Source organism: Stegostoma tigrinum, chromosome 11 (genome assembly GCF_030684315.1).
Source record: "Stegostoma tigrinum isolate sSteTig4 chromosome 11, sSteTig4.hap1, whole genome shotgun sequence".
NCBI classification, from domain to species: domain Eukaryota; kingdom Metazoa; phylum Chordata; class Chondrichthyes; order Orectolobiformes; family Stegostomatidae; genus Stegostoma; species Stegostoma tigrinum.
The window spans coordinates 12,585,803-12,602,847 of record NC_081364.1 but is presented as its reverse complement, the minus strand read 5'-3'; the positions used below and the strand labels follow the sequence as shown (position 1 = coordinate 12,602,847).

At 43.1% G+C, this 17,045-nt stretch overlaps 1 protein-coding gene across 4 annotated transcripts in view; it reads left to right on the top strand.

Annotated features, from left to right (window-relative positions):
* Positions 1–4,894: 4,894 nt before the first annotated feature.
* Positions 4,895–17,045, top strand: part of LOC125460291 (twinfilin-2) — a 117,691-nt gene continuing 105,540 nt past the window's right edge. For all 4 annotated transcript variants that reach the window (XM_048547604.2, XM_048547603.2, XM_059649767.1 and 1 more), the window contains exon 1: positions 4,895–5,030. In XM_048547604.2, the coding sequence (XP_048403561.2) occupies positions 5,006–5,030 (25 nt within the window). In that variant the 5' untranslated portion in view covers positions 4,895–5,005. The remainder of the gene's footprint in view (positions 5,031–17,045) is intronic.

The window sequence follows — 17,045 nt, the reverse complement described above, 5'->3', positions numbered from 1 at the left end:
CAGGACAGACTACCTGAAGGTGTTGGGTGTTTGGTTTGGTGGAGCTGGGGCATGCACTAAGACTTGGGAGGAGCGTATCGCCAAATTGAAGCAGAAGCTGGGCAGGTGGACGCTCCGGTCCCTCTCCATTGCGGGGAAGAACCTGGTTGTCAGGTGCGAGGGGCTTTCGGTACTGTTGTATGTGGCGCAGGCCTGGCCTATTCCCCGGACCTGCGCCGCTGCGGTCACCCGGGCCATCTACCACTTCATTTGGGGGTCGAGGATGGACCGGGTCCGCAGAAACACCATGTACAAAGACCTGGGAAATGGGGGAAAGGACGTACCGAACGCCACCCTCGCCCTGACAGCTACCTTTGTGTGCGGCTGCATCAAGCTGTGCGTAGATCCTCAGTATGCAAACACCAAGTGTCACTACTTACTGAGGTTCTACCTGTCGCCAGTGTTGCGAAGGATGGGCCTGGCCTCGTTGCCGCGGAACGCTCCGAGTAGTTGGACCGTTCCGTACCACCTGTCCTTCGTGGAGAAATTTTTGAAAGGAAACACCTTTGACCACAAGGCCGTCAGGCAGTGGTCAGCACATAGTATCCTCGAGCCCCTTCAGGAAAAGGAGAGGGTGGATCCCGTCGTGTGGTTCCCCACGCAGACTGCCAAAGTCGTTTGGCAGAATGCCTCATCGCCAGAACTTTCAAACAAGCACAAGGACATTGCTTGGCTGGCGGTGAGAGGGGCTCTGCCAGTGAGATCCTTCATGCATGCCCGGAATCTCTGCACCACCGCACGCTGCCCTCGAGGTGGCTGCGGGGAGGACGAGACTGTCGATCACCTCCTTCTGGAGTGTGCCTATGCGCAGGAGGTCTGGAGGGGGATGCAGTGGTATTTGTCGAGGTTCATCCTGAACAGCTCCGTGACGCGGGACTCCGTGCTCTACGGGCTGTTTCCGGGGACGCACACCGAGACCAACATCAACTGCGCCTGGAGGACCATCCATGCGGTGAAAGACGCTCTTTGGTCTGCCCGCAACTTGCTGGTCTGCCAGCTGAAAGAACTGACCCCAACCAAGTGTTGCAGACTGGCGCACTCCAAGGTCCAGGACTACGTGCTGAGGGACGCGCTAAAGCTTGGGGCAGCCGCCGCCAAGGCGCGGTGGGGAAAGACCACCGTTTGAGCCCCCTCGTCCAGAAAAGGGAAAAGAACCCTATCTGGTAACTGGGCCCAGCTGGCGCCTTCCCCAACTGGTCAGGGGGCCAACTGGGACTGTGCGGGATGACGACTGCCGGGGCGGTTTCTTTGCTTTGTTTTTTTTTCTCTGTTTTTTTTTCCTTTAGTTGGTGTACGTACCCCCGGGTAACCCGGAGCGGCTTGCATGACTGGGTAGGTGTGTAAATGTTTTATTTTTTGTACATTCTATGAATAAAGTATATTTTTTTCAAATAAAAAAAAGGTGATGAAACGTCCGAAAACTAACCTTCCAGCTCAGCGAGCTAACTCACATGCAAAGACAGTAAGTTGTTCTCCATTCAGCCAAATTGCTCTTTTTGTAGCAAATTTTTTGGGCACAGCTTGGCCCAGCAGTCACCTATATACCCAATGGAACATAACCAAATACCCTAGATGATGTACATGGTAAACAAGATGGTCATTCAGCTGAGTGGGACTGCCTTCGCTCGATTCTACCCTTAGCTCTCTTACTGAACACAATATATATTAAAATAGTTTCATACCCCTGCACTATTACTGTTACCAAGGATCTATCACTAATGATTGAATGCACCCTAGGTTTGGAGGGCCTTCTCTAAACATCTTTACCTCATTATCCAGGGCAAAACAGCTCATTCTTTTGACACAAAAACAGAAATTGCTGGAAAAGCTCAGTAGGTCTGGCCACAGCTGTGGAGAGAAATCAGATTCAGGTCCTTTCTCAGAAACCCTCTTCCCTCACTCTCTTGGCATGCCACTTCACACTGTCAACATTTACTCATGCTCGCACAAACACACAGTATTCAGCAGTGTGTCCCACCTACAAATATACTGAGGGAATAGCGGAGACTTTTGTCGTGATCTTTCAAAAGTCACTGGAGTCAGGGAAAGTCCCAGATGATTGGAAAATTGCTGTTGTAACTCCCTTGTTTAAGAAAGGATCAAGGCAAAAGATGGAAAATTATAGGCTGATTAGCCTAACCTCAGTAGTTGGTAAAATTCTAGAATCCATTGTCAAGGATGAGATTTCTAGATTCCTGGAAGTGCAGGGTCAGATTAAAACAAGTCACCATGGATTTAGTAAGGGGAGGTCATACCTGACAAGCCTGTTAGAATTCTTTGAAGAGGTAACAAGTATGTTAGACCAGGGAAACCCAGTAGATGTTATCTATCTAGACTTCCAAAAGGCCTTTGATACAGTGCCTCACGGGAGGCTGTTGAGCAAGGTGAGGGCCCATGGTGTTCGAGGTGAGCTACTGGCTTGGATTGAGGATTGGCTGTCTGACAGAAGGCAGAGAGTTGGGATAAAAGACTCTTTTTCGGAATGGCAACCGGTGACGAGCGGTGTCCCGCAGGGTTCAGCGTTGGGGCTACAGCTGTTCACCTTATATATTAATGATCTGGATGAAGGGACTGGGGGCATTCTGGCGAAATTTGCCGATGATACAAAGATAGGTGGACAGGCAGGTAGTACTGAGGAGGTGGGAAGCTGCAGAAAGGTTTGGACAGTTTAGGAGAGTTGTCCAGGAAATGGCTGATGAAATTCAATGTGAGTAAATGTGAGGTTTTGCACTTTGGAAAAAAGAATACAGGCATGGACTATTTTCTAAACGGTGAGAAAATTCGCAAATCAGAAGTGCAAAGGGACCTGGGAATGTTGGTCCAGGATTCTCTAAAGGTTAACTTGCGGGTAGAGTCCGTAATTAAGAAAGCGAATGTAATGTTGTCGTTTATCTCAAGAGGGTTGGAATATAAAAGCAGCGATGTGCTTGTGAGGCTTTATAAAGCTCTAGTTAGGCCCCATTTAGAATATTGTGTCCAATTTTGGGCCCCACACCTCAGGAAGGACATACTGGCCCTAGAGCGTGTCCAGCGGAGATTCACACGGATGATCCCTGGAATGGTAGGTTTAATGTATGATGAACGGCTAAGGATCCTGGGATTGTACTCATTAGAGTTTAGAAGGTTGAGGGGACATCTAATAGAAACTTACAAGATAATGTATGGTTTAGAAGGGGTGAACGCTAGAAAATTGTTTCCGTTAGGCGGGGAGACTAGGACCTGTGGGCACAGCCTTAAAATTAGAGGGGGTAAATTTAAAACTGAAATGAGACGACATTTCTTCAGCCAGAGAGTGGTGGGCTTGTGGAATTCATTGCCGCAGAGTGCAGTGGAGGCCGGGACGTTGGATGCCTTCAAGGCAGAGATCGACAAATTCTTGATCTCAAAAGGAATCAAGGGCTACGGGGAGAGTGCAGGGAAGTGGTGTTGAAATGCCCATCAGCCATGATTTAAATGGCGGAGAGGACTTGAGGGGCCGAATGGCCTTACTTCCACTCCTATGTCTTATGGTCATGGTCTTTCTTTCTGCAGATGCTGCCAGACCTGGTAAATTTTTCTGCACCTGTTTCATTGTTGGGCTTGAAGTTAATCTCCCTTTGGGGATTGGGGTTGATTTCTCGGCGGAGGCTTGACTTGATCTCACTGCAGGCATTGGAGTTGATCTCCTTGTAGAGACAAGGATTTGATCTCCCTGTGGACATTGGACTTGATCTCTCTGGGTGTGGAGGTTGATTTCTAGTGGATATTGAGCTTAATCTCTGTGGGTGTTGGAGTTGATCTCTCTGTGCGTGTTGGAGTTGAACTCTCTGTGGGTGTTGAGGGTGATGTCTCTGTTGGTGTTAGTGTTGATCTCACTGTGAGTGTTAGGGGTTGCACTCTGTGGAGGTGAGGTTTGGAGTTAATCTCGAGCTGCCGGGCTGAGGGTTGTGTCCGTAATATGACCGGTAGATGTCGCGCTGCTTGCGTATAATGTGAGGCGAGGTTGTACGTGAACGTGCGAGGGCGCTGCAGCAGAGTTGTTCGGCTTCAAACGTGACTCCGCCCCCTAAGGTATCCCCGCCCATTGAGGCTGATTTCTCTACATTGGGGAAACCAAGCGGAGGCTTGGGGACCGCTTTGCAGAACACCTCCGCTCAGTTCGCAACAAACAACTGCACCTCCCAGTCGCGAACCATTTCCACTCCCCCTCCCATTCTCTTGATGACATGTCCATCATGGGCCTCCTGCACTGCCACAATGATGCCACCCGAAGGTTGCAGGAACAGCAACTCATATTCCGCCTGGGAACCCTGCAGCCATATGGCTGCAATGTGGACTTCACCAGTTTCAAAATCTCCCCTTCCCCCACTGCATCCCTAAACCAGCCCAGTTCATCCCCTCCCCCCACTGCACCACACAACCAGCCCAGCTCTTCCCCCCCACCCACTGCATCCCAAAACCAGTCCAACCTGTCTCTGCCTCCCTAACCGGTTCTTCCTCTCACCCATCCCTTCCTCCCACCCCAAGCCGCACCCCCAGCTACCTACCAACCTCATCCCACCTCCTTGACCTGTCCGTCTTCCCTGGACTGACCTATCCCCTCCCTACCTCCCCACCTACACCCTCTCCACCTATCTTCTTTACTCTCCATCTTCGGTCAGTTCCCTCTCCCCATCCCCCTCTCTGATGAAGGGTCTAGGCCCGAAACGTCAGCTTTTGTGCTCCTGAGATGCTGCTTGGCCTGCTGTGTTCATCCAGCCTCACATTTTATTATCTTGGAATCTGCAGTTCCCATTATCTCTGATTTCGCCCCTGACGTGCCCCGCCCTCCTCTGTAAAACCGCCCGAAATTGGGTCCGCCCATGTGCGTGTCCCCGCCCCGAATCTAGCCACGCCCCCTACGCAACCGGCCGGCCTCCTGTGGGCGGCCCGTTACTCTCAACGTCTCTTTCTCTGAAAAATCATCGTCCAAAGCAGCGCGTTAACAATGTCGCATCAGACAGGGATACCCGGTAAGAGCATCCAATTAACCATTAATTTCGGCGATGCTCTATTTCTTACAACGGTTAGCGGGATGCTCGGACTCTATTTGGTTTGAATAGTGACCGGTTCGTTTCTCTGTTTCTGTTGCTGGGAAACCCGGCGCCTCAGACCCTTAAGCTGGAGCCGGAAGTCCAGCCCTGGCCCGTGATAATTGGTGTACAAGGACTGTCGGGCAGCGGGGCGCATGCTGATTGGCCCTTCTATGTGTCCATCATAATCTGTGCGGCTTTAATGTGGGTGCAGGGTTTAGGGACGTGGGCTTTAAGTCTCATTTTGCCATCTTCTGTCTTTGCAAGAGGCTTAAAATGCAAAAATGGGACAAAATATGCAGCCTATTTTATGTAATATTCTTTTAATGTCAGATCACTCTTTTGTCTGTTTGCAGTTTGCTCCGTGTCTCCATTTTGATGGAAAATTAAATCCCTTCAGGTCGTAGTTTATTGGGGAAATGTTAACACAACATGACACCAAAAGCAGCATCAATGGCCTTTATTCTACAGCAGTTATGCCACAAGTATTCTCCTTTAATAAATAAACAATGAAAGTACTGAAAATGAACATCAGATATCTGCAAGGCATAAAAATATGGCTTTCCATCTTTCCCCTTGTTGGAATGACAGAGTTCAGGTTAAGGGGTGGGTTTATAAACATCAGGATTTGGAACACAAGAAAATCTTCAGATTTATGTGTGTGTTTTCTGTTATCCATCAGAGTGGGTTTGAGGCAAATAACAGGCATTTAAGCGAACTTAGATAATCGTGACGAAGGAAAATCGTACATGATAATGTTGATAAGGTAAAGAGGAGTTGGAAGAAGCTTTGGTAGAATGTAACACTTTCATATATCTATTGGATTGATTGCTCTGTTTTTTTCATGTATTCTGTGTAATGGCAACAAAGTTTAAGGAGCAATTGATGCCTTGTTAATACACAATATTCCCAAAGTGAGTTAAGGTCATTTTTATGAAGTTGCAAACAGTTTCTTAAAATCAAATGGGCCCTGCTGTAAGTACATTTAAGGGAAGTAAAATAATTCTGATGGAGGAAAATCTAGATGATAATTCCGAAGGTCAAAGAAGAGTTAGAGGAAGCTTTTGTAGAATGAAACATTGTTATATATCTATTAGATTGAATGTGCTGTTCTTAAGTCTTCTGTGTAATGGCAACAAGGTTCAAGGAACGCATGATGTTCTGTTAATACACAGTATTCCCTCGGTGTGTTAAGCTTGTTTTTGTGAAGTTGCAAACAGTTTCTTAAAATCAAATAGACCCTATTGTAATTTGTGCTATTTAGTATCAAAGTTTCACATTTTATAAACTTTCTATATCCCATGATCATTGGAAGCTGTTGTTTACTCCAGATCTACACATGGACCACATGTACATGCTGCAATATAAACATGTCTCAATATAAATTAAGCTTCAATCTGTCGAATAACTTGTGGCAACAGTCATGAATTTGTTCATGTAGAATTTACTTTAAAAATTATAGTAGACTACATTCTGATGGTGCATTGCCAATAAGTGGAAGTTCAAAACATTACATTTTGAGTTAAAGACAGTTTGGAGTCTTTGTGCCTTTGACTGCAGTTTTAGTTGTGTCTCCTTTAGAATGATTTGGTTTGGTAGTTTTCCTATATATTGTGAGTTCCACCAGTTTTCTTTACCAATGCAGTGATGAGGTATCAAATAGCAAGATAGAGATTCGGAACTAGGAGGGAAGGGGATTGTGGAAGTTGTCTTTGTAGCTATTCACAGCCACCCACCAAAATCGCTAGACTATCATTAACTGTGATCAGAAATCATATTACCTGTCATAGAATCATTTGTGGTAAAAAGTAAACCAGTTACTCCATGCAGGCGTTCCATGAAGAAATCTAGTTGGTCCAGTTCACCAACCACATGACCTTGCAAGTTTATTTCCTTCAAATGCCCAAGCAGATTCCTGTTGAACTGTTTTTTACTTTCAACACCTGCTTAGGCAAATTCTTGGTTACCCTCTGAATGCAGATTGTTGCATGGGAGGTTTCAAGGAAAGAAATAATATAGGAAAAACTTTCCGGGGTGGCAGGTGTGGGGAGAAATGTATGCACAAAAGTGATCTCCTGCCTATGGCCTGAAGCAGCCATGTCACTGATTCACCAGACTGATTCATTGTTTTCAAGGAGTTAGATATGATACTCAGGGCTAAAGGGATCACAGGATATGGGTTGACAGCAGGAACAGGGTAATGAGTTGTTTAATCAGCCATGATTGTATTGAATGGTGGAGCAGGCTCAAAGGGCTCAATGGCCTTTACCCCTCCTATTTTCCATGTTTCTATCATGAATAAGGACAGAAGCAGATAGACTAAGATAAGCAAATGCTAATGTTTTACTGTTTTTAATTTTTAAGTACTCAGTTGTATCCAGTATTTTTAGTACGCATTGCATTTTCTCCCCACTAACTGCAGTTCTCTAAAGTATCTTTTGACATCTACATAAAAACCAAAAGAGCTGTGGATGCTGTAAATCAAGAACAAAAACACAGTTGCTGGAAAAGCTCACAGGTCTGGCAGCATCTGTGAAGGAGAAAACAGAGTTAACGTTTTGGGTCTGGTGACCCTTCCTCAGAGCCTCAGTTTGGAGGAAGGGTCACCGGACCCGAAACGTTAACTCTGTTTTCTCCTTCACAGATGCTGCCAGACCTTCTCACCTTTTCCAGCAACTTTGTTTTTGTCCATTATTTGACATCTTCCTGTTGAGTTGTCCACCAAAATCTTAAGACGTCTTCAATAACAAATGATGATCCCTCTCAACTGACAATGGAAGGCAATGATATCATCATATTAACTCCAATAGGTTTGTATTACATTGCTAAGATGTTGTTGTTTTGTCAGTAATGGTGTGAATATAGTCATGTGGCCTGCTGTCATATTGTGTAAGGATTGAAATCGATCCCTTCTTATGTATGTCCCAAGCTCATGTTACCCAATTGTTTGAACTCTGATTCCATCGTGAAGGGTGTGATTGATTGTAAAAGAGGTAGGGTGTCAGGTGGGTGCTGTTTGACTGTACTCATCAGGTAGACTTTGAATAAATATTCATGACTGAGCATTGTGTTACCTGCCCACAACGCAGTTGGGCCTCCAGTTAAAATATTAATTAACCAAGAGAACTCACTTTGCTTCTAGCAGTGTCAGTCACCAGCAGAGTGATGAGCAACGATCACATTTTCTTTGCTATTTCCTGTTGAGAGGAACTTTCAGCAAAAGATTGTGCTACATGCTGCACTTAATAATGAATAAGGTGTGCATCATCCATGAATAATACAAGGGTGCAGTTCGATTTAGTGATGCTGTCAATTTGCCTTGAAGTGCATGAGTTATGATGAGATAGTATGTACATTTTTATGATGGTGGGGTTAGGGGATTAATGCCGTATGATCTTTTTGACTCTTCCAACAGAAATTTGACAGAACTGCTTTTATCACTGATCTTTAAGTCTAACTATATGATAAACTGTTCTGAAGGGTTCAAGTTTTGTTTTTCAGTAGATTATCCCATGAGTTGGATTGTGCAATAGTGCTGGAAAGTAAATAATGATTCATCAAAACAATCAACAGTAATACGTATGATGCAATTCAGATTAAAACACAGCATCATCTCATTTAATTCAGCGAAATAAAGCTGACTTTCACTTGAAGGTTAATGCGATTAGAAATGAACGGGAGGGAAGATAATACCTGAGCTAGAACTTATGGCAGAATTGCTTTGGAAATTGCCCACTTTTGCTGAATTTAAAATGTTAAAAAGGATGTTGGTTTGCTTAAAATAAAAACTGACAGCATTTAAATACTCAGCAGCTTCCATGTAGAGGAATGGAATTAATGTTTCATAGGAACACAGGGGTAGGAAGGGGTTATTTGGCCCTTCTGGCCTGCACCATCATTCAATAGATCATGGTTGATATTGTCATGGTCTGAGCTCTATTTCCTGTCTGCCCTCCTAACCGCACCCCCCCCGGCTCCCCAATAATCCTTAACTCCCATCTCCATCAAAAAAATGATCCACTTTAGACTTGATAGCCTCTGTTATCTACTGGTGAAGAAAATTCCACATTCAGACAACCCTCAGAGAACATAAAGTTCTCCTCATCTTTGTCTTAAGAAGGACTCTATTTGTTCCCAAACTTCGTTACCTAGCTATGGTCTCCTCACAGAGGAAAATATCCTACTGGAATCCATGCTCTGCAGACCCTTCAAGATCTTGTATATTTTAATATCTCTCATTCTTCTGACCTGCAATGAGTATAGGTTTAATGTTTCTTTGTGTGATAACACTTTCATCCCAAGAATGTGTCAAATAAACAGCTGAACATGTTGTGAATCAGTTAATTTTTTTTAGATCAAAACTGTACGCAGCACTCCAGATGTGGTCTCACCCTGTAAAGCTGCAGTTAAACTTCCCTTCCTTTATATTCCATTTACCTTATAATAAGCAAGAATATTCCATCTGCCTTCCTAAATCACTTGCTGTTCCTGCATACTAAGTGTGTAATTCATGCAAAAGATGCTTAGATCCCAGTATTTTAAAATACCAAAATACCAAATTTTGCAATGCCTCTCTATTTAAATAGTATGTACAACTTGCCATTCTTCACAAAGTGGACAAGTTCACATTATCTGTATGCTCCATCTGCCAAATTTTGGTACTCACTTAACCCTAGTTATCCTTGCAGACTCTATCTCCGCATATTTTTCTCCCAATGGTAAGTAGATTTGAACAAGTGAAAGTGAGTAGGAGGCAACAAAGAATAAAAGGAAATAACTGTGAATAGATGGAGGACAGGTGAAATTAAACACCTAAAGATTTTGTGGTAGAGGACAAAGAAATAAAAGATGTGTCAAAGTGAGGTATGAATGACTGTAGGGCAACAGTTAAATGCAAAGCAAGGGATTAAATTGAAGATAAGAAAAAGTAAACCAGCAAAATTAAAAGCTCATAAAACAAAATGGAGGCAGAAGTTCTAAGTTGTTGAACTCATTATGGAGACCAGATGCCTATCAAGATCCAAGTCAAAAAATCAAGTGTTCTTCACATTTGTAAGCTGCATTAGTTTTGCCTAAATTGTGTTAGTAGTTCCAGTAAGGAGGAAGAACAAGGATGTCAAGGTAAGAGACACTTGGATAACAAGGGAGGTTGTGACTTAAGTCAAAAGGAAAAACAAAACATACGTAAGGTTTAGGAAGCTAAAAATGGACAGGGCTTGTGAGGAATGTAAAGAAAGCAGGAAAGAAGGGGTCATGAAATGGCCTTGCCAAGTAGGGTTATAGAGAATCCCAAGGCACTCTATACATACACTAAAAAAAGACATAACTAGGGAGAAGGTAGGACCACTCGAGGATACAGGAGGGAACTTGTGCTTAGAGACAGAGGATGTGGGGGCGATCCTAAGTGAGTACTTTGTTTCAGTATTCTTCCCCAGGAGAAGGATGTGGAGGATAGTGAGATTTGTGTGGAACATGCTAAATTGCTAAAGCATTTTGAGATCAAAAAATAAGTGGTGTTAGGTCTCTTGAAGAGCATTAAGGTGGATAAGTCCCCTGGGCCCAAGAGTATCTACTCCAGATTATTGAGAGAGGCAAAAGAGGAGATTGCGGGGGCCTTGACCAAGATTTTGATATCCTTATTAGCCACTGGAGGGTCCTGGACAACTGGCAAGTAGCTAATGTTGCTCCTCTGTTCAAAAAGGGAATTGGGATAATCCAGGAAACCTTTAGACCGGTGAGGCTCAGATTGGTGGTTGGGAAGCTATTGGAGAGAATTCATAGGGATAGGATTTACATTCATTTGGAAAAACATGACCTATCTCTAGTTAGGAACAGTCAGCATGGCTTTGTGCAGGGTTGGTCATGCCTTACTGACTTGATTTAATTTTTTAAGGAGGTGACTAAGGTGACCTATGACAGTAGAGCAGTGGATGTTGTCTACATGGATTTTAGTAAGGCTTTTGACAAGGTCCCTCATGTAGGCTCATCCAGAAGATTAAGATGCATGGGATCCATGGTGACTTGGCCATGTGGATTCAAAATTGGCTTGCCCATAGAAGGCAGAGGGTAGTGGTGTAAGGATGCTTTTCCAGGCTGGTGGTCTGTGGTTAGTGGCGTTCTGCAGGGATCCGTACTGGGACCTCTGCTGTTTGTGACATGTATAAATGACTTAGATGAAAATGTAGGTAGATGGGTTTGTAAGTTTGCAGACTATGCAAAGATCGTTGGAGTTGTGGATATTGCAGAAGGTTGTCAAAGGATGCAGCAGGATGTAGATCAATTGCAGATATGGTTGGAGAAGTGGCAGATGGAGTTTAATTTGGGTATGTGTGAGGTGCTGCTCTTTGAGAGATCAAATGTTAAAGAAAAGTTTGCAGTTAATGGCAGGACACTGAACAGCATTGATGTATAGAGGGATCTTGGGGTTCAAGTCCATAGCTGCCTGAAAGTGCCCATGCACGTAGATATGGTGGAAACGAAGGTGTGCAGCATGCTTGCTTTTATTGATCAGGGTCCTGAGTACAAAAGTCAGGATGTCACGTTGTAGCTTTATACGATTTTGGTTAGGCCACAGTTACAGTATTGCGTTCAGTTCTGGTCACCACATTACAGGAAGGATATGGAGGCTTTGGACAGTGTGCAGAAGAGGCTTACAAGGATGCTGTCTGAATTAGAAGGTAGGAGCTATAAGCAGAGGCTAGGAAAAAAATTGGATTGTTTTCTCTGGATAGGTGGAGCCTGAGGGGAGATTTGATAGAAGTAGATAAAATTATGAGATGCATAGATAGGGTTGACTGTCAGAATGTTATTCCCAGAGTGGAAATGTCTAAAACTAGTGGGCATGCATTTAAGGTAAGAGGGGGAAATTTTAAAGGAGATGTGAAGGGCAAGTATTTTACACAAAGAGTGGTAGGAGTCTGGAATACACTGCCAGGGGTGGTGGTGGAGGCAGATAAGATAGGGGCATTTAAGAGACTTTTAGATAAACATGAATATGCAAAGAATAGAGGGATGTGGACCAAGGGCAGGCAGAAGGAATTAGTTTAATTCGGTGTTATGTTCGATACAACATCCAAGGGCCTGTTAGTGTTCTATGCTACTCTGTTATTTTTTTTAGTAACTGTCAACACAACTGACAATATTGAAGAGAGTGATAATGGGCACTGCAGATGCTGGAGAATCCAAGATAATAAAATGTGAGGCTGGATGAACACAGCAGGCCAAGCAGCATCCCAGGAGCACAAAAGCTGACGTTTCGGGCCTGAAGAATGGTCTAGGCCCGAAACATCAGCTTTCCTGCTCCTCTGATGCTGCTTGGCCTACTGTGTTCATCCAGCTCTACACCTTGTTATCTCAGTTTCTCCAGCAGCTGCAGTTCCACTATCTCTGAACCAAAATGTCAGACATGTTTCCAGCAAGGTTTTATAGCCTTTGTACCCACTGAGAAAAGGTGACTCTCTGGCGCTTCTGGGGGGAACCTAAAGAATTTTGTTTCATCAGAAGTTTTAGTATTTTGATTTAGTAAGCGTCTTATGAGTGTATGGAGAGGGTATTGTATGTATTTTTTCATTTAACTATGTCTTCAAGGCTCTCACAGTGAAAAAGTGCATTGAACGTAAAGATGCCATGGAAATAATTTCATTCTCAGAATGTGATCCAGGAAGGAGAATCATCTCTCCCCACGAATCATCTCTCCCCACTGTGGTCTCTGCTTAATTATTAACTTGTATAAAGAACAGCCAGCCCTCTGCTTGCTTTATGTTAAAAATCTAGTGAGTAAATAATAGCACCTCACTGATCTCCCAGAGCTCTATATAAAAACTTAGGTGTTATATTCTCCGGCCACCCCCAAAATTGTTGCCCTGTTTCAAATTTTACCAGCCAGGTGCAGTTTGGCGGTAAGGCAAACATATAATGAAATTATATGTGAATAATTTTAATTAACTGTCAGGATTTCTCAAAGGAGCTGTAAAATTTACTTGACTGGAATTAATCATTTAATTGTTCAATCAAGCAGTACTGGATTTTGTGTATTTTATAATGCTTGCCTACTCTTACTCCTGACAGCATTGTTAGAGCCGTGCAATCTGTAAAATTAATTTGTACATGACAATTAAATTTGCACTATAGACTTGCTGTTTACTTTTACAGCATGCATCACGGCTATCTTAAAGGAGAGCAAATGAAAACTGAGCCAAGTACACCATTTTGCAGTCATCACATCCATTTGCTTAGCTTATGAAGCTTCCTGATATATATAGTTTTCTTGTCAATAAAAAGCAAACTACAGTTGCGTTGTTGGTTGTTCCTGAGTTTTGCCACATAATTTCAATTGAAATGAGGACATGCTACTGTTTTCTACATGGGCTAAGTTTCTTCATAAGTTAGATGCTTGAAGCTAGGGACCAGCTTCATGGTTCTTCTCAGTTCCATTTTTATTGATTGAATGTCTTTTGCTTTTTGGTGAATAGACCCGGACATATTAAAGATTACAACAGAAACCAACAGTTTAAGGGAAAATAAATCAAAAACAAAGTTGCTGGAAAAGCTCAGCAGGTCTGGCAGCATCTGTGAAGTAGAAAACAGAGTTAATGTTTCAGGTCCAGTGACCCTTCTCCAAAACTCTGAGGAAGTTCTGAGGAAGGGTCACCGGACCCAAAACGTTAATCTGTTTTCTCCTCCACAGATGCTGCCAGACCTGCTGAGCTTTTCCAGCAACTTTGTTTTTGTTCCTAATTTATAGCATCCGCAGTTCTTTTGGTTTTTAGTTTAAGGAAAAAGAGTATAAAAACTGTTAATGTGAAGTACTACTTTCAATTTAAACAGAAAAGGTGACTCAGGTTCAAACTAGTAAAAGATCATTTAGGGACAGATGTAATGAAATTCTTCACTTAGAGAGTGATAAACATTCCATGGTTGAATCTTAACTTTTTTTTGGCTAAATGTGAATTGCGTTGAGTTTTTGGAAGGATTCTCACTGTGATGTCTGGTGTGATTTCTCACCACTTCTTACCAAACTCTCCTCAATATACTGTCTCCGACCAACTTCAATGAGTAGCCTTTAGGCAGGACTGACCAGACCCCTGACTGCTGTATTTGCAGTTCCGTAATTGAGTATATGTGATTCTTTTGACTACTGATGTTCACCCTACAATCCTAATTGGGAAAACTGCTTTGACTTAAGTCCCTTGAAGGTGCCTGTGACTGACAGTACTGGGACCTTCTGATAGCTTCACCACTTGAGTTACTATCTCCTGTACCCTCCCTGCCCCCGCCATTTTGTCTAGATGGAGGAGTAGTCTGCACCCAGTCGCCAACATGGTCATCTGGTGAAATAAATGTGCTCTAGCTGAAATGGCATAGAATAACATGGCGAGGCAAGGTATGGATACATTTGAGCATGCTGGTAGGTACAAAGTGAGCAAACACCAAGACAGCGATCGAACAGCCCTGATATATGGTTTTTAGTCTGTGAACTGGTGCCAGTCTGGATGTAAAGTGTCCTTGTAGCAAACATTAAATGCTAGTTCCCAGTGCGCCCTGCCATGCTAGTCTGTACTTCCTAAGCAACCTACAGGTGGATTGGAAAGGAACTATGACAGTCATGCGGAATTGGCAAGTGTCGGGTGCTACTGTCTGTTGATGAGGGGTGCATACAGCCTGTGGCCACCTATCATGCGCTAAGATGCTGTTTGGTGCTGAGTAATGTGGAGGCAGTTGCTGGGTACCCACAATAACTTGCACTTTGAATTTTTAACAGTGAACTTGTTTGGCACATTTGGTAAGATAAGGAAGTTGAATACGAATCAAATGAGTTGTAGCCTCAATATACTATTAATAAGCTATAATTCCTCCTAATTGGCAACTTTCCACTGCCGAATGAGAAACATGCAGTTGGTAAAAGCATAAAAGATGCAGCAAAAAGCTCCTGATATCAAGGTGGTCCTCACCTTCCATCCTCTTCTGCCACAGATCTCAGCATAACCCACATCACTCAGACGCATATGATTTTGCCCAATAACTATGGCATCATTTAACAAACAATATAGTGGGAAGATTTCAGGGTGTTTTAAGATGGATTAAATTAACTTTGTTTTATCATTTTAAGTTGGTTTCTGCTGGTGACTGGTACTCCGCATCATAGAATCCCTACAGTGCAGAATCCCATTGAGTCTGCACCAACCATCCGAAGAGCATCCCACCCAGACCGAGCCCCTTACCTCATCACCATAATCCTGCATTTACCATGACCATCCAACCTGCACATCTTTGGACTGCAGGAGGAAACCAGAGCACGTAGCGGAAACCCATGCTAACATGGGGAGAACCTGCAACTCCACGCAGATGATCACCCAAGGCTGGTATCGAACCCTTGGTGCTGTGAGTCAGCAGTGCTAACCACTGAAACACCATGCTGCCCCGTTTTATGTTTGGCAATAGTCAGGATAATCTCAGGAAGATGTAGCTTGAAAATGCACTGAATGTAGAAAGGCAGCAAACTGCACATAGGCCTGTGTATTGCCAATTGATATACGAAGAATATACTAAAAAGGAACACAGCCGAGTAGTCTATTCAACAGGCCAATAAATATATGTGTTATTATTGCCTTTATTGCTGAAACCCTTCTCTCCATTCCAAAAGTTTGAAATGTCTGACTATATTGTTGACTCGAAGGGTACTAGTTCAATCTATTTACATGGGAAGGTTGTACATAGAAGTGTAGCATGCTGGTATTGTTCCTAAGTACCGGTACCAAAGGCCCACGTTCAAGTCTGAAATAAAGTAGTCGTACCAGACTGGAAACATTAACTCTGTTTCTCTCTCCATAGATGCTGTCAGACCTGCTGAATTTCTCAAGAATTTTGTATGTCTGCTTCAGAATGGTAGCATCCACAGTATTTTGTTTTTATTTGTTTTTTTTTAAACCCATTGGTTTCTATGAGGTCCAGAATTTCTGTCCGCTGCCCCTCCCTTTCTGAAGTATTTTCCACCCTCTGCTAAATCTTTCACCTACATCCTGGAGACCTTCAGTCTCAGCTCACTGCCTTCCCAGCAACACTAAGGCAATAAATGTTTGCTTTGCAGTAAAGCCCATCCTTCAAATGAACAGATAAGTTTTAAGAATTCTAACTATAAGGAGTTAACGCACCTTTCCTCCTTCTGCAGCTGTAAGAATTTCATAAGCCACAGTTTTCTCTTTACCCGAGGAATTAACATTTTGCAAAACACTTGTTATATCCTTGGAACACTCAAAACGCTTCAAATCTAATGGCATACCATGTAGCCATTATTGTAATATGTGGAAGTACCATAGTTGCTGTAGTTTGTCCTGTAATGTGCAATGAATGCATTAATCAGAAAGCGTATCCTATGCTGCTGTGATGAAATGTTATTGATAAGATTACAACACTCTACAGCTACCACAATGTTTTTCCCTGAAGGTACAATGTAACATAATGAGTACATTACAGAACAATAACCCAATTCTGTGTATATCTTTATGTTTTTTACGGGACTGCATATTTGTTACGGTTCTCATTTTTCCAATTGAGTGCAGCTGTAAAGGAGTATACTCATATGTTCAAAAAAAATTTTGTGCTGTTGGCTCAGTTGCTTGGCACAATCAATATACTGTTCTATTGAGGCATTTATTTTTCCACTGTTCTGGTAAAATACAATTTAAATAGACACAGCTCACTTTTGAAACTTGAAGAGATAGCGTTTAAGTTGCAGATTGCAAGTTCTCATTGTGTTATCAAGTACACAGTATTCGCAGTTATAGAGCAGGTGCTGTAGGGTCCATGAGCGTTTCCTCCAGAACTGAGCCGTTCATTTTGTTGATAAATGCACACAAATATTAAGTGTATTTTTTTCATCTTGACTGTATAGTTAGAGGGAGGGAAAGGTCAAAGTATTCAAAAGAAGCAAAAGAAAGTGACCCCTCCCAGTGTCCA